The sequence below is a fragment of the Erithacus rubecula genome (assembly GCF_903797595.1).
Source record: "Erithacus rubecula genome assembly, chromosome: 26".
In the NCBI taxonomy this organism is placed as follows: Eukaryota; Metazoa; Chordata; class Aves; order Passeriformes; family Muscicapidae; genus Erithacus; species Erithacus rubecula.
In genome coordinates, this window is record NC_136678.1 from 2268134 (window position 1) to 2288203 (window position 20070).

The following is a 20070-nucleotide window of genomic DNA, read 5'->3' on the forward strand; positions in this document are numbered from 1 at the left end:
ATCAGTGCAGAGGGCAGCCACTGTCTCAACTCCCCTGTTTGGGCCAATTTCAGTTCTTCACCCTGTTCTTCCTCTCCTGCTCCCCCTTTCCCTGATGGCTCAGGGAAGGGACATCCACCCTGTGCTTGCCCCCGGGAATCCCTCAGCTGCCCAGGGCTGTCCCAGCACAGACACGTCCCCAGCACTGACTCTGCCTGGGGAGTTGCTGTGCTGCAAAACTGCTCTCAGCAATTGCATCTTGCTGCCTTTGTGTCTAAGGCAGCTGCATTTGAGGGATAGAGGAGGATCTCTGAAACCAGAGCTTTGCTGGTTGCTGTGGGGTTATTGTTACAGATTGTGAGTGTTTGCTACAGGGGAGTTGATGAGGTTTTCTGTGGGCAGCTGGAATTTGCCTCATGGTTACAGGTCCTGGTTCTTCTAGGGAACTTCAGCCATCCTGATAGTTGTTGGAGAGAAACACAGCCTGACACTGGCTAGAAGTCCAGGAAGTTCCTGCAGATCATTGAAAATAACTTTTTGATACAAGTGGTGGAGGAACCAAGGAGGAGAGGTTTGTTTCTGGACCTTGTACTACCAAAGCAGGAGGGACTGGGTGAAGGTGGCAAGGTTGGGGAAAGCCTTGCCTGCAGTGCCCCATGTTGTGGTGAAACTCAGGATCTTGTGTGGGGAAGCAAAGCAGCAGCAGGGCTAGACCCCTGATTTTCTAGAGAGCAAATTCAACCTTTTCATAGATCTACTTGGAAAAACCTAATGGAATCTCCAGAAGGGAAGGGGGCCCTAGAATATTGGTGAATATTCAAGCATCCAAACTCAAGACCAGTGTATCCCCATGATCCAGAAATGAAGCAAAGGGAACAGGAGACCTGCCTGGAAGAGCAGGGAGATTCTAGCAGTTCTCAAATGGAAGAAAGAATGTATGGGATGATGAAAAAAGGACAGGTACATGGGAGATCTATAGGAACATCTTTGGAGTGTGCAGGGATGCAACAAGGAAGGGCACAGTCCAGGAATTGAGTCAAGAGCAAGAAGGGTTTCTCCAGGTACATCATCAGCAAAAGGAAGATCAGGGGAAGTGTGAGGCTGCTGCTGCTGAATCCAGTGGATGTTCTGGGCATGGAAGACATAGAAGGTGAAATTACTCAACACTTTCTTTGCCTAAGTCTTTACTGTTGAGAGCACCCCTCAGGAATCCCAGATGTTGGAAGTAAGAGATGAAGGATGGAGAAAGGAAAACTTCCCCTTGGTGACAGAAAGTTGAGAGAGATCAGCCAGGCAGACTTAACAGCCCTAAATCCATGGTGGGATGCACCCACAGGTGCTGAGGGAGCTGGCAGAGGTTGTTGCTTAGCCACTCTCCATCATCTTTCAAAAACCCTGGAGAATAAGAGAGGTGTCCAATGATTGGAGAAAAACCAGAGTTAACTCCTGTCTTCAAAAAGGGCAAGAAGGAGGGTCTGGGAAACTCCCAGCCAGTCAGCCTGACTTTCATCCCTGGAAAGGTGGTGGAACAGCTAATTATGAAGATCATCACCTGAAAGTAAACAAGGTTATTGGGAGTGGTCAGCATGGATTCACCAAGAGGAAATCCTGCTTGACCAACCTGATGCCTTCTATGGCACAGCAGGATGGGTTGATGAGAGGAGAGCAGTGGGTGGTGTCTGCCTTGACTTCAGCAAGGTTTTTGACTCTGTGTCTCATAACATCCCCATGGATAAGCTCAGGAAATGTGAGTTGGATGAATGGACAGGAGGTGGATCAAGAACTGGCCCAATGGCTGAGCTCAGAGGGTTGAGAGCAGAGCAGAATCCAGCTGGGATCCTGTAGCCAGTGGGGATGTATCATTCCCCAGGGACCACTACTGGGTCCAGTCTTATCCAGCTTGTTTATCAAAGCCTGGATGGAGGGATAGAATGGACCCTGAGCAGGTTTGGTGATGATACAGAACTGAGGGCTGGGTTGCATTCAGAGGGACCTGGACAGGCTGCAGGGCTGGATGGAGAGAAACCTAATGAGGTTCAACAGGGCAAGTGCAGGTCCTGCACCTGGGGAGGGATAGCCCCAGGTACCAGCACAGGCTGGGGGTGACCTACTGGAGAGCAGCTCTGCAGAGAAGGAGCAGGGGGTCCATGAGGTGAACATGGAGCCAGCAGGGCCAGCAGGATCCTGGGGGGCATTGGGAAGACTGTGGTCAGCAGCTCAGGGAGGTGATCCTTACCCTCTGTCTGCCCTGGGAGCCATATCTGTGTTCAGTTCTGGTCTCCAAGTTCAAGAAAGACAGGAGTTACTGGAGAGAGTCCAATAGAGGCCATAAAGATGATTGCAGGTCTGGAGCATCCCTCTGATGAGGAGAGACTGCTGGAGCTGGGGCTGGTTAGTCTGGAGAAGACAAGACAGAGGGAATACCATCCATCTATTTAAATATATCCAGGAGATGTCAGAGGATGGTGTCAGACTCTTTTTAGTGGTGCCCAGAAACCAGACAAGGCCCTAAACTCCAAACACAAGAAGTTCCAACTCAAGACAAGAAAAAACTTCATTCCATGGAGGGTGGCAGAGCACTGGAGCAGGTGCCCAGGGATTTATGGAGTCCCTCACTCTGGGATCATCCCAAACCCACCAGGATGTGTTCTGTGTCACCTGTTCCAGGTGATCTTGCAGAGGGGTTGGACTGGATGATTTCCAGAGGGTCCTTCCAAGCCCAGCTGTTCTGGGATTCTGTGATTTTGAGAAAAGGGACAGGAAATAGAAGAGGGGATCCATAACTGAATCCTCAGGGGATGGCTGAGGTTTGGATGAAGAATGCCAGTCCAGGGAACAGGATTCAGGCATGGGGAGTGACCATACATGTTAGTTGGCACCAGCCCCAGTGCAGCCTCTCCATCAAGGCTGATATGTGACAGGGGTGGGTCCCATGTGGCTCCAAAACTCTAATAAATACATTTCCTCCCCAATCTTCAAGCTGTTGGGTGTTCCTGGTTTTTGGGAGGTGCTTTAAATCTGACTGCCAGAGCCGTGGGCTGCTGAGAGCAGGAGCTGCCTGCACGATGCTGAGCTCAGGTCTTCCTCCCGTTCTCCTGGTGCTCTCAGTGCTGGAGCTGAGCTGGTCCCTGAGTGATGAGGAAAAGAAGATCATCGTGGATGAGCACAATAAATATCGCTCCCAGGTCTCTCCTCCTGCCAGGGCTATGATGAAGATGGTAAGTGGCTTTTATTAGAGGGGAATATTGGGGTGTTTGTGTGGCCCAAGGCTCCATCTCAATGCAGGGAGGGATCAGGGTGTTCCTTAGGGGAGGCAGAGCAGCTCTCATGTGGGGCTACAAGTAGGTGTCAGTGGATGGGTTCCCTAAACTGCCTGTAGAGAGAAGAGTTCCCTTTACTTTTGGAGCTGTGTTTGGTAATTTTCTGTAAGTTCCTAAGTGTGATGTGAGTCCCCAGATGCTCTTGATGAGAATCTGCAGCTCTCACTCCCACAGAGCCTGCTGGAGCCCCCTGTGATGGCAGGAAGGGCAGGCGAGGCCCTGCCATGGGCAGGTGCCACGGCCTGGAGGCTTTGCCATGGCTGTTGGCAGGAGCTGGTGGGGGAATTCTGCTGTGTGGGACATCACACAGTGCTCTGTGCTTGCATCAACTTCAAACATGTCAGTCAAGTTCTTTCAGTTATCTGGGCCCATCAAGCTCCTACTCCTCCCTGTGCCTTGTGCTGCCTTGGATGCGAGAGATTCCATGTTTTGCTTTAGGAAATTGAGTCAGGTCCCACATCACATGTGGCTGCAGTGGGAGCAAAGCTGAGCTCTAGAGCTGGTGCTGCTTTTTGTCTTGTTCAGACTCTTGATTTGATTAAAAGTTGGCTATCAAGTTTTATCTTGCACCACATGTGATTTTTCCTCACTGTTTACAACTCATGGGGAGGAGAAGGACAGCTGTTTATCCTGGAAAGTTGGAGCCCTTTCCTCCTTGGATCACAGTGTTCTTGGAGGACACCTCACCAAAGTTGCCCAGGCTGAGTAAAGCCTTTGTGAGCTGGTAAATGGGAGTTTAACAACCAAACAAAGCCAAAAGTTAAATTCAGGGAGAGGAGGCCTGAGCAGTGAGACTCAAAGGGGACAGAGCCAGAACCCTCAGCACTGTGATGGTTTCTCCACACTGAGTTGAGGATGCCCCATGATGGTGTTAGATGAGCTCTAGGAGAGGTTGTGAGAGTGCTGCTGCTGCCCTGACCTTCTGTCTGACCCATAAACCAGGGTTTAGCTTGTGCTGTTACTGACCACAGAGCTCCCCCCTGCTGAGGACTGTGCTGGGGAGGGGTTTGAATTTTCCTCATGAATGGAGAATTGTGGCCACAGAATGCAGGGCCCTTGCTAAGTGCCTTGTTCCTGCTGGAGAGCCCAGTGTGCTGTCTGTGTGCAGACACCGAGCTCCTTTCAGAGCTGGGACACAGACCTGGAGGTCACTGCTCAAAACCACGCAAGGGATTGCAACGGGGCCCGGAATGGGGGTGGGAAGAACATCTTTGCTACCCCTTCAACCCTGGATGTAAAACTGGCCATTGAAGAATGGAACATGAAGAGGGAATTCTTCAACTTTAACACATCTGAGTGTCACCCCGGGAGCACATGTGATGATTACCCCCAGGTACCAGCTGCTGGGGTGGGGGGCTGTTGGGACAGGAGCTGTACCAGTGCCCCAGCTCCCCCCAAAATCTTTGCAAAGGATGGGGAAGTAGGTGGCATTCACAGTGACACAAGTGGAACTGAGCATGGTGTCAGCCATGAGCAGCCTTTTGGAGAAGACCTTTTTTGAGACTAACTTTGCAGCCCTTTTATTTGGCTGCTGGGCAGAACTCAATGTCAGCTTGTCTTGGGTAGAAGGATGAGATCTGAGTGTTTCTTCACAGCTTGGGTGGGAGTAAGGAGGAAAAGAGATGGTGGTAGTAAGTTGGATGGATGGATGGATGGTTGGTTCCAAGACCAAAGCAGAGGTGGTGATGCTCTGCCTGGGTAGTCTATATGGTAGGAAAGCTGTGGCACTGCAATATATGACCTTGGGAAGGTGTTCAGACAGGGGAAAGAGAGGAGATGCTGAATGCCAAAGCAACATGGGGATGTGGGGCATGTGCTGGGAGATAAGAAAGATACTGGAGCAGCCTTTAAGGCCAGGGGAGAGACTGCCTTCCCCCAATCCCCTCACCTTCAACCCTGGTCTTTGCCTTAGTTGGTCTGGGCAGGAACAAAGCACGTTGGCTGTGGGAGCAGTTACTGTGAGCAGGTGGATGGAATCGAAGCAGAGAATGTGCAGCTGCTTGTTTGCATCTATTTTCCCAGGTAAGTTCCAGGCACCAATGCCCATGCCCTGCTCTGTTCTGAGGGGGCAGGGATGTGCTCCATGGAGTTCTCTGCCCTGCCTTGGGCTGCCTTGGGGTCAGGCTGGTGAGTAAATGGCCCTGACAGGCCATGGCAGGAGACCAAGAGATGTTTTCTACATTAATTCCAAGTTTTGCCTTGGCTGGGATATCCCAGCTGAATCAGCCCCCTCTCTGGGATGGGTGTTTCCCCTTTCCACACATCTTTAACTTGGCATTTTCTGCTTCCAGGAGTAATATAAAGGACAATATGCCCTACTGGGCAGGACCCTCGTGTACAACATGTCCCAAGGACACAGTCTGTGTGAACAACCTGTGTGGTGAGTGAGCAGAGCTGTGCATGGCCCTGGAGGGGCTGCTGGGACTGAGACCCCGGGCTGGGTCTGAGCTCTGAACCCTCCTGGAGCTGCCAGGAGCCCTTGAACTGCATTTCCAGGGCTGGACCCTGAGACAGGACACTGCCTTAGGACAAGGAGAGCCTTGTACCCTGTTAGGCAGTGATTTTTGTCCCTTGCATGGCAGGAGGTTGTGAGGGACATGAGATGTGTCCAGGCTGGGAACCCCATATTGGGGATGGCCCAGAGTGACCTGAGAGGGGTTGGCTGCTGCTCCAGCCCCTCACTGCTTTCTGCTGGTCCTGCTCAGTGCAGGGATCTGCTGAAATGAGCCAGTCCTAACCCACAGCACTTTTCATCTCTGCATCTCTTTCATCCACCCCAACAGCACTGCCAGAACTCACAGTACCAAAACACACCAAAGTCAAACCAGAACCCACAGCATCAGAGCCACCATAACCACAGCCAAGCCACCATCCAAAAACTCACTTCCAGCCATAGCCAAGTCAAGCCAGCACCTACAGCCAAACAGAGCCAAGCCCAAAGCCCCAACACTTTCACCCATCACAAGAGCCAAACCAAAAGCTGCCATAACACTCCCAATGACAACCCCAGCTAAGCCAAAACCCACAACACCAAAACCCACAAAAACTCTGGCTAAGCCAGTATCTGCTTCTACAACATCAGCATGTGCCACAATGGCAAAGACACAACCAAAAACTGCCACAGCCACACAGCCAGAGCAAAAGACCAGATCCTGCTGAGGCAACCAGGATCACTGTTTCCTTTGAGCCCATGTTAGACCCAGAGGTAGAGGCAGGCACTGGAGAGACCCTCTTAGCTCCTTCCCTAAAGAGGATCTTCTCTAACTTCATGTTTTCTTCTCTCCTGGATGCAGAAAAACTGAAGACAAGAGCCAAAGGTGGAGCCCCCAGTAGCTGCCTGGGGCTTTCACTCCTCCTCCTCCCCAGTACCATCCTGCTGGGCCTTCTGCTCTGAAGAGTTTTCCTCAGCTGTCCCTCACCCTCCCAAGGCTTCTGCCAGTGCTGGCTGTTCCACAGCCCTGGGAGGCTCAGGAGACTCCTTGGACAGTTCCCAGCTCCCTCCTCACGCTGCCTTCCCTGCTGCAGCCCCGGGGAGCCAAGGGCAGCCACAGTGCTGGGGGAGCTCTGTCCCCTCCTGAGGAGAGCTGAGGGCACAGGGTGTGTGCCATCCTGCTGCTGACCTTGGCTGCTTCTCCTTTCCCCTGGCTTCTGCTCCATTCCCAGGGTGGGAGTGCTGAGCTCCCCCCACCCACAGCCCCATATGGCCACAGGCCCTGCCACAGTGTGACCCTGGGGACAGCAGGGTGACCTGGGGACAATCACAGTGACCTGGGGACAGTCAGACATGGTGGTTGGCTCAGGTGTTTGTCAGGATGAATTTCCAGCTGAAATGCTCTTTGTCCTCCCAGTGTGTTTCTTTCAGTTCTGAACAAGTTTTACCTCTTTCTCTTCTTGTCCAAGTCGAGTGGCTGTTCTGAGGATTTCTCTTTCCTCCTGGTTCTGGTGTAGCTCTGGCCAGTTCTGTCCAGCTGTTCCCCCCTCTCCTCCTCACACTCTGCAGTGTTTGCCTCCTCCCTGTCTCTTGCTCTCTGCACATGTCCCATTCCTCAGTTACTCCAATGCCACAGATTTATTTTACGCCTGTGCCTGCACCTGTGTGCACACACAGAAGAGAAACCCTCAGAGCTGAGAGAGGCCATCAGCTCCTTCATGTAGCTTTTCCCTGCATGGCTTCATCCATTGCATAATTTCAGTGTATTTGAATTTAAATACAGATCCTGCTTTATGTGTAACCTGTGTGTGTGTGGTGAAGGAGAACAAGTCCCCAGGTGTGTTGGTACAATCTGAGCTCCAGAGATTCAAGGGATGCTGTTACAGGTCGCTGGTGGCTCTGCTGCCCTGCAGCACCAGCTGTCCTGAGGAGCCCAGCTGTGCTCAGGGTGTCTGGGGTCACTGGCCAGCCCAGCCCAGCCAGGCAGTGACCAGCAGATGGCACTGGGACAGGCACTGCTGAGAACTGGGCAGCTCAGCTCGCCCTGCACTCCCTGCCCACAGCTCGGGGCTTGATTTAATCACCAGCCTCAGGTGTAGTTAACAATGAGATGGAAAAGAGCCTCGTTCTTTTGAAAGCTGCTGCATGCTCTGGGAGCAGGCTGAGCTGCTGCTGCTGAGCTGCCTTTGGGGGAGAAACCCATCCCTGCCTTATGGACAGATGATAAAAATTCTGCTCCTCACCCGTGTCAGGGGAGAGGGCTCAGAGCTGCAGGAGCATTTCAGGACCTTGTCTGGTTTTGCATCTGCAGGAAGGACAGTGCAGCATTCCCTGGAAGGTCCTGGAAACACCACAAAGAGCAGAAAAGCATTTCTCCTGCCAGCAGGATCAGGGCACTCATCAGGGCAAACCCTGATGTTTGCAGTGCTGGATCCCCACCCTGCTGAGAGCCAAGGAGGCACAAGGTGCTGATGGTGAACAGCCAACACAATTCCAGGATTGAGGAGTTTCATTGCTGGTGTGGGGCTGTGGACCTTGTGAAAACTCTTGGGTTTTGCTTTGCTGAAGGTTTGGACTTGTGCAGACAGGCTGTTGTGCAAGGACCTATTTATAGAGTTGCTTGCAGCAGAAAACTCCAACCCAGAAGGAAATCAGCTTTCCTCCTGCCCTGCTCCCTGGGACAGAGGGGCTGAGCCTGCCCACAGCCACCTGGGCTTTGGCTTCATCCTCAATTTGGGCCCTTTGGCAAGGCCAGGGTTGGGTATGGTGCACAGGGGAGGACACAAAACACTCAAGGGAGACTTTTGTAGTATTTCTGTTCCATTTCTGGGCTTGGCATCAAGGGGGCTCTGGCACTGGGGTGACCCTGGCAAGGATTGTGCCAGGCTCTTACAGACCCCTGGCCCTGTGTGCTGGGAGCAGGAGAAGGCATTAACCTTCAGCTGGGCTGGCTTGGGTTACAGGGTGGGATTTGTGGTGATGATGAGGCTCCCTCATGAACTCACCTGCTTGGTTCCCTCCATCCCTGGGCTGTTTGCAGCAGGGACAGGGGGGTGTTTGCTGCTGCTGCAGAGAGAGGAGCTTCCTTTGCTTCAGTCCTGAATGTGCCATGGATGCAGTGGGTCAGAGAGGGTGGGGTGAGCACACAGACCCTGCTGGGGATTTGCATTTGGGTTTATGCTGCTGTAGATCCATCCAGCTTCCAAATACTCCCTTCAGTGTTTGGGCTGAAAGTGCTCTCATTGCACAATGTCCTGTGAGGGTCTGGGGAGGACTCACCTTTCCTGATCTTGCATCCTGGCTGCTTTTTGCTAAAAGGTGTTGCCTATTCCATGCCATTGCAACCATCTGCATAACTGAAACAGGAAGGCACTTCTCTTGGTGGTAAGGAACCGATTTTGGTCAAATCTGGCACGCCCCAGTCTGCAGCACAGCTTCCAGAGTAGCTTCTGTCTTCAGCTGCCAAAAAGGAGTGGTGCTCACACCTTCTGCATCTTCAGGGTGGGATACCCAGAGATGAGGCCACAGTGACAGAGAGGGGAGGGGAGGTTTTGATACCTTGGCCAAAGAGCTGCAAGTGAGCCCTGGTCGTTTTCCTCATCTACAGCTCCAGTTTCACCAAACCTTGGAAAGGCTGCAGTAGGCTGGAGCTTCCCTAAAGGAACTGGTGACCTGCTGAGGTGAAATTGGGAGGAATGTGGCTGTTCCTGCAGCTATTGAGGCATTGTGGTGACAGACACAATTGGATGAGTCACAGATGGGGTGTCTCACTGTAACCTCCTTCATCTCAGCTCTCCTTGGCACTCACTGTTCTGGTTTGGGCACTACCCCACTCTCACCCTGCCCAGCTCAGAGGGATTCTCAGTCAACACTTGTGTCCCAGCATTTTTAAATACTAGAATGGATGAATGAATAGTGTGGAAGACCATAAACTCCTCCAGAGCTCATGAATGTGGGCGAGTAGGGAGAAGAGAGAGCTGCAGCTCCCACCCAGAGCCAGCCCCGCTGCAGCCCGAGCCTGAGCCAGCAGGAGCCCAGGCTTGGCCACCCGTGTGCTGCCCCTGGGGCTCTCTGGAGCCAGCAGCTGCAGCACAGCCTGGCAGGTGTTGGTGTGTGGCTCCTGTCCCCTGCAGAGCTGCTGCTCCCCGGGGTGTGGGGACAGGCTGTTCCTGGGCAGGAGGAAACTGCATTCCACACACACTTACCTAATGCGGCTGGACACCCGTGTCTCAGCCCCAGGGTGGGGCTTGGACCTCACACTGCTGATCTTGATGCTGCAGACATTGGCTCCAGGAGTCATCTGAGCAGGTTGGGAGCTGGGAAATGGCCCTGCACCCTTTGGCAGCCGCCCTGAGCTTGCCAAAGGCATCAGCTCTTACTCACATTTCCCCATGAGCCACATGCCCTGGTGATGACTCCTCCAGGGTTGTTTGCTCTTCCCCATGAGCTCTGTGTATCCCATGTTCCTCCATCCTTGCTGCCATGCTATCTCCTGCAGGGTTCACCAGGGTGCTGTAGTGCCAGCTTGGCCCTGCATCTCCACATCACGTTTGGAGAGACCAGCACCTGGACTGCTCTAGTGGAAGTGTCCCTGCTCATGGCAGAGGGGTTGGAATGAGATGAGCTCTCAGGTTCTTCCCAACCCAAACCATTCCATGGCTCTGATTCTCAGCACTGCCTTGTTCTTTGTAAGCCAGGCCACAGAGAGCTGGCCAGCAGGAGATGGAGCCTGTGTTGATATTTTCTGGATGTTTCTCCATGTCTCCAGAGATACAACAGCAAAGGTATTGAGGTGTCTCCATCCAGAGACAGATTTGCCTTAGCAATACATGGGAATCTCTGGTTGATAATTGTTTATCATGGAGAGTTGGAGTCCTTTCCTCTTTGGGTCACAGCGTGCTTGGAGGACATTTCCCTGCCTGGTCCAGAAGTTTCCTAGAATGGGTAAAGTCTTTGTGGGCTGGTAAATGGGTGCTTAACAATTGGAAGAAGCCAAAAGTTAAATTCAGGGAGAACAGGCCTGACAGGGACTGCAGATTCAAAGGGGACAGTCCCAGTGTGTGGGACATCACACAGTGCTCTGGTTTGACCATCTGAGTTGAGGACCTGGTGAGATGTTGGCCTCAGACCCCACTTGCAGGAATTGTTGGACAATTGAGGAATGGCTGATCCCAGAGCTAGTGAAGGACAGTGAAATACACAGAGCTGAGAGATCTGGGGGGCAGCAGGAGAGGTGTGGTGACAGAGTGACCCGTGTGGTCCAAACCAGAGGAAAACGGACAAAGCATCGCCTGGGGAGGGGAGGGGGAGGCAGAGGCGGCAGCTGAGCTGGGCTGGGCTGTGCAGAGCTGCCCACCGAGCAGAGCGGGCTGTGCTCCCCTGGAGCCGGGAAGGAAGGGAAGGGAAGGGAAGGGAAGGGAAGGGAAGGGAAGGGAAGGGAAGGGAAGGGGAGGGAAGGGAAGGGAAGGGAAGGGAAGGGAAGGGAAGGGAAGGGAAGGGAAGGGAAGGGAAGGGAAGGGAAGGGAAGGGAAGGGAAGGGAAGGGAAGGGAAGGGAAGGGAAGGAGGCTAGAGAGCCCGGGGGCTGCGGAGCCCCGCAGGTGTGTGCGGGGGACGAGCACAGCCTGTCCCGCACAGCCACGCTCCGCTTGTCCCAGCCAGCCCTGGGGGCAGCCACACACCCTCAACTCCCCTATTTGGGGCAATTTCAGCTCTGTACCCTGTTCTTCCTCTCCTGCTCCCCCCTTCCCTGATGGTCCAGGGAAGGGGCATCACCCTGTGCTTGCCCCCCGGGAATCCCTCAGCTGCCCAGGGCTGTCCCAGCACAGACTCTGGGCTGGCCGAGGTGGCTCTGGCTGACTCTGCCTGGGAGTTGCTGTGCTGCAAACTGCTCTCAGCAATCGCATTTGCTGCCTTTGTTTCGAACGCAGCTGCATTCCAGGGACGGGGGAAGACCCGTGTGAAAACAGGGCTTTGTCCATTGCTGTGGGATTATTGTTAATTAGGAGAAATGGAACAGGAGGTAGAGGAGAGGAGAGGACCCGTAACGGAGGGCTCAGGGGATGGCTGAGGTTTGGAGCAGCAGAGGTTTTGATGAAGAATGCCAATCCAGGGATTAGGATTCAGGCACGGGGTCTGTCCGGGGAGGGGACCCTGCGTGTTCGTTGGCACTGCAGCCTCTCCATCAAGGCTGATATGTGAGATGGGTGTGTTCTTCATGGCTCCAAAACTCTAATAAATACATTTCCTCCCCAATCTTCAAGCTGTTGGGTGTTCCTGGTTTTTGGGAGGTGCTTTAAATCTGACTGCCAGAGCCGTGGGCTGCTGAGAGCAGGAGCTGCCTGCACGATGCTGAGCTCAGGTCTTCCTCCCGTTCTCCTGGTGCTCTCAGTGCTGGAGCTGAGCTGGTCCCTGAGTGATGAGGAAAAGAAGATCATCGTGGATGAGCACAATAAATATCGCTCCCAGGTCTCTCCTCCTGCCAGGGCTATGATGAAGATGGTAAGTGGCTTTTATTAGAGGGGAATATTGGGGTGTTTGTGTGGCCCAAGGCTCCATCTCAATGCAGGGAGGGATCAGGGTGTTCCTTAGGGGAGGCAGAGCAGCTCTCATGTGGGGCTACAAGTAGGTGTCAGTGGATGGGTTCCTTAAACTGCCTGTAGAGAGAAGAGTTCCCTTTACTTTTGGAGCTGTGTTTGATAATTTTCTGTAAGTTCCTAAGTGTGATGTGAGTCCCCAGATGCTCTTGATGAGAATCTGCAGCTCTCACTCCCACAGAGCCTGCTGGAGCCCCCTGTGATGGCAGGAAGGGCAGGCGAGGCCCTGCCATGGGCAGGTGCCACGGCCTGGAGGCTTTGCCATGGCTGTTGGCAGGAGCTGGTGGGGGAATTCTGCTGTGTGGGACATCACACAGTGCTCTGTGCTTGCCTTTGCAGGCAAAGGTACTTTTGTTTATTGGAGGGAATGTCAACTTGTAAGTCAAGTTCTTTCAGTTATTTGGGCTCATCACACTGCTAATCCTCTCCATGACTTGGCATCTTGGAGATGCAGAATCTCCTGTTTTGCTTGGGGAAATCAAGTCAGGTCCCACATCAGTAGGACCTGTAGTAGGACCAAAAAACAAGTTTGGTGCTGGTGCTGCTTTTTGTCTTGTTCAGGCTCTTGATTTGATTAAAAGTTGGCTATCAAGTTTTATCTTGCACCACATGTGATTTTTCCTCCCTGTTTGCAAATCATACTGGGAAGGATAATTGTTTATCATGGAGAGTTGGAGTCCTGTCCTCTTCGGGTCCCAGCGTGCTTGGAGGACACTTCCCTGCCTGGTCCAGAAGTTGCCCAGAATGAGTAAAACCTTTATGAGGTGGTAAATGGGTGCTTAACAATTAGAAGAAGCAAAAAGTTAAATTCAGGGAGAAAAGGTCTGACAGGGACTGCAGACTCCAAGAGGACACAGCCAGAGCCCTCAGCACCATGACCCATCGAGCCCACCAGGCACAGCAAACTCAGAGTGTCAGGGCTTTGCAGCCAAAGTCTTAGAGAAGCCTGAGGGAAAGGATCTCTTATTAAGAGAGGTCCTTAAGGCAGTGCAGTTCCAAACCTGTGGGGGCTGCTCCTGGCTGAATTTTTGAGTGCAGCCCCTGTGCTTTGAGATGCTTCCTCTGCAGCTTCTGCTCCTGCTTAAGCACACAGGACCTGCTCACGGGCTGGAGCCAAAAGCTTTTGGATTTTGAAGCCCTGCAAATGTTTAGCTCACAGCAGCCCTGATGACTCCTCAGCAGAGGTTTTCCATGAGAACACCATCCTCACCTCCCTCCTGGGACCTTTTCTTGGGCTGTCTTTGCCTCTGGGTTCACCTGCAGCCGTGGCACTGTGCCTGGCTGAGGTCACTCTGAGCTTCCTTTTGGGATATGGGGCTGCTTACTTTGGAAATATTTAGTTGAAGGGGGGGAATCTGTAGCCTGAAGCCACTTTACTAATGAGGCAAATCTGCAGCTGTGAGTCCCCGTTTATGGAACCCAGCTCTGTGCCAGAGAGAGAGGGGTGTGTGCTCCCCAAACTGGGTCTGCAGCCATGTCTGTCAGCGTGGCTTGGGGCCATGGGGGGAGGTGAACCAGCACTCTGTGTCCCATCCAGCTGTTTCCTGTCCCTGTCCTCCTCCCCTCAACACCCCAGTGGTGCCATGTCCTCCTGTCTGGCACCTTTTGGATCCAGCCCTGGCTCTGTCCAGGAATGTCCCCCCTTACAATCTCCTGTTTGTAGGGCTGCCTTCCAGCAGCCAAGCTGTTCTCTCCATCAAGGATGGTCCAAACAGCTGCAGTGTAGGATTCCCCATATGCATGCCTGTGAGAAAAGCTCTCCACCTTCTCCTCCTCCTCCTTGTTCTCCTCCTGCACATCCCTGTGGCCAGGGGCTCAGCTGGTGCTGCTCCAGAGGGAGCTCCTGAGATGTTTCCCTGGAGTGTGTGCTCCAGATTTGTACAGCTGCCAGGAGAGATGTGTCCCATTCCCCTCCTATCCACACCCTGGGTGAGGAGGGATGGCCCCAGGCCCCTCTGGAGTGACCCACAGTTGTTTTCCTTCCTGGAATCCTCCCTCCCTCCCTCAATTCATGGTTTCTCCACGCTGAGTTGAGGATGCCCCATGATGGTGTTAGATGAGCTTAGGAGAGGTTGTGAGAGTGCTGCTGCTGCCCTGACCTTCTGTCTGACCCATAAACCAGGGTTTAGTTTGTGCTGTTACTGACCACAGAGCTCCCCCCTGCTGAGGACTGTGCTGGGGAGGGGTTTGAATTTTCCTCATGAATGGAGAATTGTGGCCACAGAATGCAGGGCCCTTGCAAAGTGCCTTGTTCCTGCTGGAGAGCGCAGTGTGCTGTCTGTGTGCTGACACCGAGCTCCTTTCAGAGCTGGGACACCGAGCTGGAGGCCCTTGCTCAATCCTATGCAGAGAAATGCATCTGGGACCACAACAAGGAGAGGGGCAGACGGGGAGAAAACCTCTTTGCAATGGCTCCAACCCTGGAACTGGAATTTGCTGTGGAAGATTGGAATGGGGAGGAGAAATTCTACAACTTGACAACATCCACGTGTGTCCCTGGGCAGATGTGTGGCCACTACACACAGGTACCAGCTGCTGGGGTGGAGGGGAGGCTGCTCAGCAGACCTGGGTGCCTGATTTTCTCAGATAGACAAAGTCTGGGTGTTTCTTCGCAGCTTGGGTAGGAGCAGGGGTGGTGGTGGAGCCTGAATGCTGAAGCACCATGGGGATGTGGGATCAGGGACACTCTGTGGGATAGAGAGTCTTTGGAGCAGCCCTTAAGGCCAGGGTTGCCTTCACCCAATCCCTCACCTCCTCCCTGGTCTTTGCCTTAGGTGGTCTGGTCCAACACGCATCAGATCGGCTGTGGGGCACATTTTTGTGAGAAGATTGAAGGAATTGAAACAGAGAACATGCACCTGCTTGTCTGCAACTATTATCCCCCGTGAGTCCCAGGCCCTGCATGGGTTGGTGCATCTCAGTGGGGTGCTGTGGGGAAATGCTCTGGCTTCAGTCCGTGTGTCACAGCAGGGTTTGTCCTTGGTCAGAAATAGAAGTTCCAAATAATGCTTCTATTATCTTGGGTTGGTCCCAGGCTAAGGAAGGGCTGGCCCATGATTGTGGCTGCTGAGGGCTGGTTCAGCTGCTGGCAAACTCCCAGGGTGGGATTTTCTTCCCCAGGAGCTGCTCAAGGCTGAATTTGCTGTAGCTGAGGGCACAAACAGCCCCTGCCCTAGGCCCTGTTCTCCCCTGCCAGCAGCAGCTGTGGGGTGGAGAAGCCCTTTAGCAGCAACAGGAAGGGTTGGACATGGGAGGGGAGCTGGGTACCCCTTCCCAGCCCTGGCACCAGCCTTGGCACCAATTGCTTGGAGCTGCTGAGAGCACCAAGAGCAGCTGGGGGCTGCAGACCTTCCTGGGGTGTGGAGCAGAAGTGAGACAGAATTCCCTGTCCCAATGCCCATGCCCTGCTCTGTTCTGAGGGGGCAGGGATGTGCTCCATGGAGTTCTCTGCCCTGCCTTGGGCTGCCTTGGGGTCAGGCTGGTGAGTAAATGGCCCTGACAGGCCATGGCAGGAGACCAAGAGATGTTTTCTACATTAATTCCAAGTTTTGCCTTGGCTGGGATATCCCAGCTGAATCAGCCCCCTCTCTGGGATGGGTGTTTCCCCTTTCCTCACATCTTTAACTTGGCATTTTCTGCTTCCAGGGGTAACATGAAAGGCAAAAAGCCCTACCTGGAAGGACCCTCGTGTACAGCATGTCCCAAGGACACAATCTGTGTGAACAACCTGTGTGGTGAGTGAGCAGAGCTGTGCATGGCTCTGGAGGGGCTGCTGAGACTGAGACCCCGGGCTGGGTCTGAGCTCTGAACCCTCCTGGAGCTGCCAGGAGCCCTTGAACTGCAGTCCCAGGGCTGGACCCTGAGACAGGACACTGCCTTAGGACAAGGAGAGCCTTGTACCCTGTTAGGCAGCGATTTTGGTCCCTTTCATGGCAGGAGGTTGTGAGGGACATGAGATGTGTCCAGGCTGGGAACCCCATAGTGGGGATGGCCCAGAGTGACCTGAGAGGGGTTGGCTGCTGCTCCAGCCCCTCACTGGTTTCTGCTGGTCCTGCTCAGTGCAGGGATCCAGTGAGGTCAGCTGAGCCAGCCCTAACCCACAGCACTTTTCATCTCTCACCAGAACTCGTTGTAGAAGAGACCACTCCGGCCTCTGTGACAGCCAAGGCAAGGCCATCCACCCCAGGCACAGCCAAACCTGAGCCCACAGCTAAAACAGAACCCACAGCTACAGCCAAACCAGAGCCCACAGCCAAACCAGAGCCCACAGCTAAAACAGAACCCACAGCTACAGCTAAACCAGAGCCCACAGCTAAACCAGAATCCACAGCCAAACCAGAGCCCACAGCCAAACCAGAGCCCACAGCTAAAACAGAACTCACAGCTACAGCTAAACCAGAGCCCACAGCTAAACCAGAGCCCACAGCCAAACCAGAGCCCACAGCCAAACCTGAGCCCACAACTACAGCCAAACCAGAGCCCACAACTACAGCCAAACCAGAGCCCACAGCCAAACCAGAGCCCACAGCTAAAACAGAACCCACAGCTACAGCTAAACCAGAGCCCACAGCCAAACCAGAGCCCACAACTACAGCTAAACCAGAGCCCACAGCCAAACCAGAGCCCACAACCACAGCCAAACCAGAGCCCACAGCTAAACCAGAACCCACAACTACAGCCAAACCAGAGCCCACAGCTAAAACAGAACCCACAACCATACCAGAGCCCACAGCCAAAGCAGAGCCCACAGCTAAACCAGAGCCCACAACCAAACCAGAACCCACAGCTAAAACAGAGCCCTCAGCTAAAACAGAACCCACAACCAAACCAGGGCCCACAACCAAACCCAAACCCACAGCTAAACCAGAACCCACAGCACCAGTCCACACCACAGCCGAAGCAGAAACCACTCCAGTGTCCACCACAGCCAAACCAGAACCTACAACCACCCTTCCAACCACAACTACAGCCAAGCCCAAACCCCCAGCACAGGCACCCTTCAGCACAGCCAAGTCAAAACCTGTCAGCACACTCCCAACAACAACCCCAGGCAGGCCAGAACCCACCACACCAGCAGCCACCACAACCAAGCCAAAACCCACCACACCAGCAGCCACCAGCACTGCAGCCAAGCCCACTGCAGCTATGGCCAAACCAACACCCACCACACCCAAACCTGCTCTAACCACCACTGCCACTAAGCCAACAACCACCACAACCACCACTGCCACCAAACCAACACCCACCACACCCACCACTGCCACCAAACCAACACCCACCACACCCACCACTGCCACCAAACCAACACCCACCACAACCACCACTACAGCCAAGCCAAAACCAACCACAACTATGGCCAAGCCAACACCCACCACAGCAAAACCCACCCCAACTGTAGCTAAGCCAAAACTTGCTACAGCCACAGCCAAACCAACACCTACCACACCAACATCTCCCAGCACTACAGCCAAGCCAAGACCTGCTGCTACAACACTAGCACCTGCCACAACAGCAAAGACACAGCTGAAAACTGCCACAACCACAAAGCCAGAACCAGATCCTACTGAGGCACCTGGGATCACTCTTTCCTTTGAGCCCACCTTAGAGCCAGATGATAAAGTGTCTCCAGAGGCAGACACTGGAGAGCCCCTTAGCTCCTTCACTACAGAGGATCCAGCCTTACTAGATAGCATGGGCACAGCCTTCAGCCCCAGATCAGTCCTAGAAACAAAGAAAGGTGTCAAAGAGGATGGGAAAGAGAAATCAACCTTTTCCAGTCCATCTCCATCCCCCAGCCAAGCTGTTCCAGAGGTGAAGTTAGGTTTCAATAGAGCTGAGCTCATAACCCCCTCCAAGTCAGTGCTGCTCAGCCCTGAAGAACCCACGTTCTTGCGCTTAACATCATCCTCCAAAGACAGAAAAGGGCCAAGCCCCCATTTCCAGAGCTCCCTCTCAGGTAAGGCAAGCGTGGAGTCAGTCCTGGCATGGACACTCAGGGATCCCCAAGCAGCATGGAGAGGGCTTGGGAGGAGCAGTCAAACTGGTCCTTTGGATCCTCCTCTTGTCTGTGCACCAAGCCTTTTCCTCACTCTGTGCTCTAACCCTGAGGGGCTGCTTGGATGCCCCTGAAGCATGGTCCTGTTCACAGCCTGCTCCCACTAACACACAGCTTCCCTGGATCAGAGCTCTGCTCCCCACGGTGCCTCAGGGCACCTCATGGCACACCTGCATGACTGGGACTTTCCCTTCTTCCAGATCTTCCTTCTAACTCCACATTTCCCTCTCTTCTTCCAGCAGGTGCTCTGGACACAGAAGAACTGGAGACAAACTCGGACCAGACAAATGTGGATGCACCCAAAGGTGGAGCCCCCAGTAGCTGCCTGGGGCTTTCACTCCTCCTCCTCCCCAGTGCCATCCTGCTGGGCCTTCTGCTCTGAAGAGTTTTCCTCAGCTGTCCCTCACCCTCCCAAGGCTTCTGCCAGTGCTGGCTGTTCCACAGCCCTGGGAGGCTCAGGAGACTCCTTGGACAGTTCCCAGCTCCCTCCTCACGCTGCCTTCCCTGCTGCAGCCCCGGGGAGCCAAGGGCAGCCACAGTGCTGGGGGAGCTCTGTCCCCTCCTGAGGAGAGCTGAGGGCACAGGGTGTGTGCCATCCTGCTGCTGACCTTGGCTGCTTCTCCTTTCCCCTGGCTTCTGCTCCATTCCCAGGCTGGGAGTGCTGAGCTCCCCCCACCCACAGCCCCATATGGCCACAGGCCCTGCCACAGTGTGACCCTGGGGACAGCAGGGTGACCTGGGGACAATCACAGTGACCTGGGGACAGTCAGACATGGTGGTTGGCTCAGGTGTTTGTCAGGATGAATTTCCAGCTGAAATGCTCTTTGTCCTCCCAGTGTGTTTCTTTCAGTTCTGAACAAGTTTTACCTCTTTCTCTTCTTGTCCAAGTCGAGTGGCTGTTCTGAGGATTTCTCTTTCCTCCTGGTTCTGGTGTAGCTCTGGCCAGTTCTGTCCAGCTGTTCCCCCCTCTCCTCCTCACACTCTGCAGTGTTTGCCTCCTCCCTGTCTCTTGCTCTCTGCACGTCCCATTCCTCAGTTACTCCAATGCCACAGATTTATGTTACGCCTGTGCCTGCACCTGTGTGCACACACAGAAGAGAAACCCTCAGAGCTGAGAGAGGCCATCAGCTCCTTCATGTAGCTTTTCCCTGCATGGCTTCATCCATTTCATAATTTCAGTGTATTTTAATTTAGAGACAGGTTCCCCTTGACGTGTAACTTGTGTGTGTTTGGTGGAGAACAAGTCCCCAGGTGTGTTGGTACAATCTGAGCTCCAGAGATACAAGGGACATTGTTAGAGGTCATTGGTGGCTCCTGGGCCTGTTGCAGGACCTCTGGCATTGTCTGGGCCACTGTGTTTTGTTACCCCATGTCTCTCCTCCCTTCACCTGAGGATTCCCAGTCAGGTGTGTTAAGTATGTGACAAGATTTGCAGAGAAGTGGAAAGAAGATAATGGGGAGATACAGCCCCTTCTCTGGTCATTGCAACCTTGCATTTCTTACAGATGAGCTGGAGGATGACCTGAAGGCCATTATTCAGCTCCTCCACTGCTGCTCTGTCCTGTGCATCCCCAGAGCATGCACTGAATAAATCCTCTTGTGAAAGTCTGTTCACTCTCTCTCTGGGGGATCTGGATACCTGGGAGCCACTTATATCTGTAAAATGCTCTTAATTATGTGCTAAAAGACAA

The 20070-nt window shown here is 53.6% G+C and overlaps 1 protein-coding gene and 1 long non-coding RNA gene across 4 annotated transcripts; one reads left to right on the forward strand and one right to left on the reverse strand.

The window, feature by feature from the left end:
• Nucleotides 1-2566: 2566 nt before the first annotated feature.
• Nucleotides 2567-19122, forward strand: PI16 (peptidase inhibitor 16). Its single transcript, XM_079327121.1, has 9 exons — nt 2567-3197; nt 4426-4632; nt 5212-5321; nt 5591-5679; nt 11992-12229; nt 14631-14849; nt 15099-15208; nt 15970-16058; nt 18619-19122. Exons 4-9 carry the CDS (start codon nt 5642-5644, stop codon nt 18759-18761), a joined length of 837 nt encoding a protein of 278 aa, XP_079183247.1. The 5' UTR covers nt 2567-3197; nt 4426-4632; nt 5212-5321; nt 5591-5641; the 3' UTR covers nt 18762-19122.
• On the reverse strand, nt 16447-17271 carry LOC306812527. 3 transcript variants are annotated; one of them, XR_013776866.1, is made up of 4 exons: nt 17177-17270; nt 16823-16870; nt 16583-16774; nt 16447-16522 (listed from the first exon to the last, which is right to left on the reverse strand). It is a non-coding gene; the product is annotated as an uncharacterized lncRNA (long non-coding RNA). The 3 variants fall into 3 exon arrangements; XR_013776868.1 differs by having other exon boundaries at nt 16491-16618; nt 16661-16774; XR_013776867.1 differs by lacking the exon at nt 16823-16870 and having other exon boundaries at nt 16491-16618; nt 16661-16786; nt 17177-17271.
• Nucleotides 19123-20070: the final 948 nt, after the last annotated feature.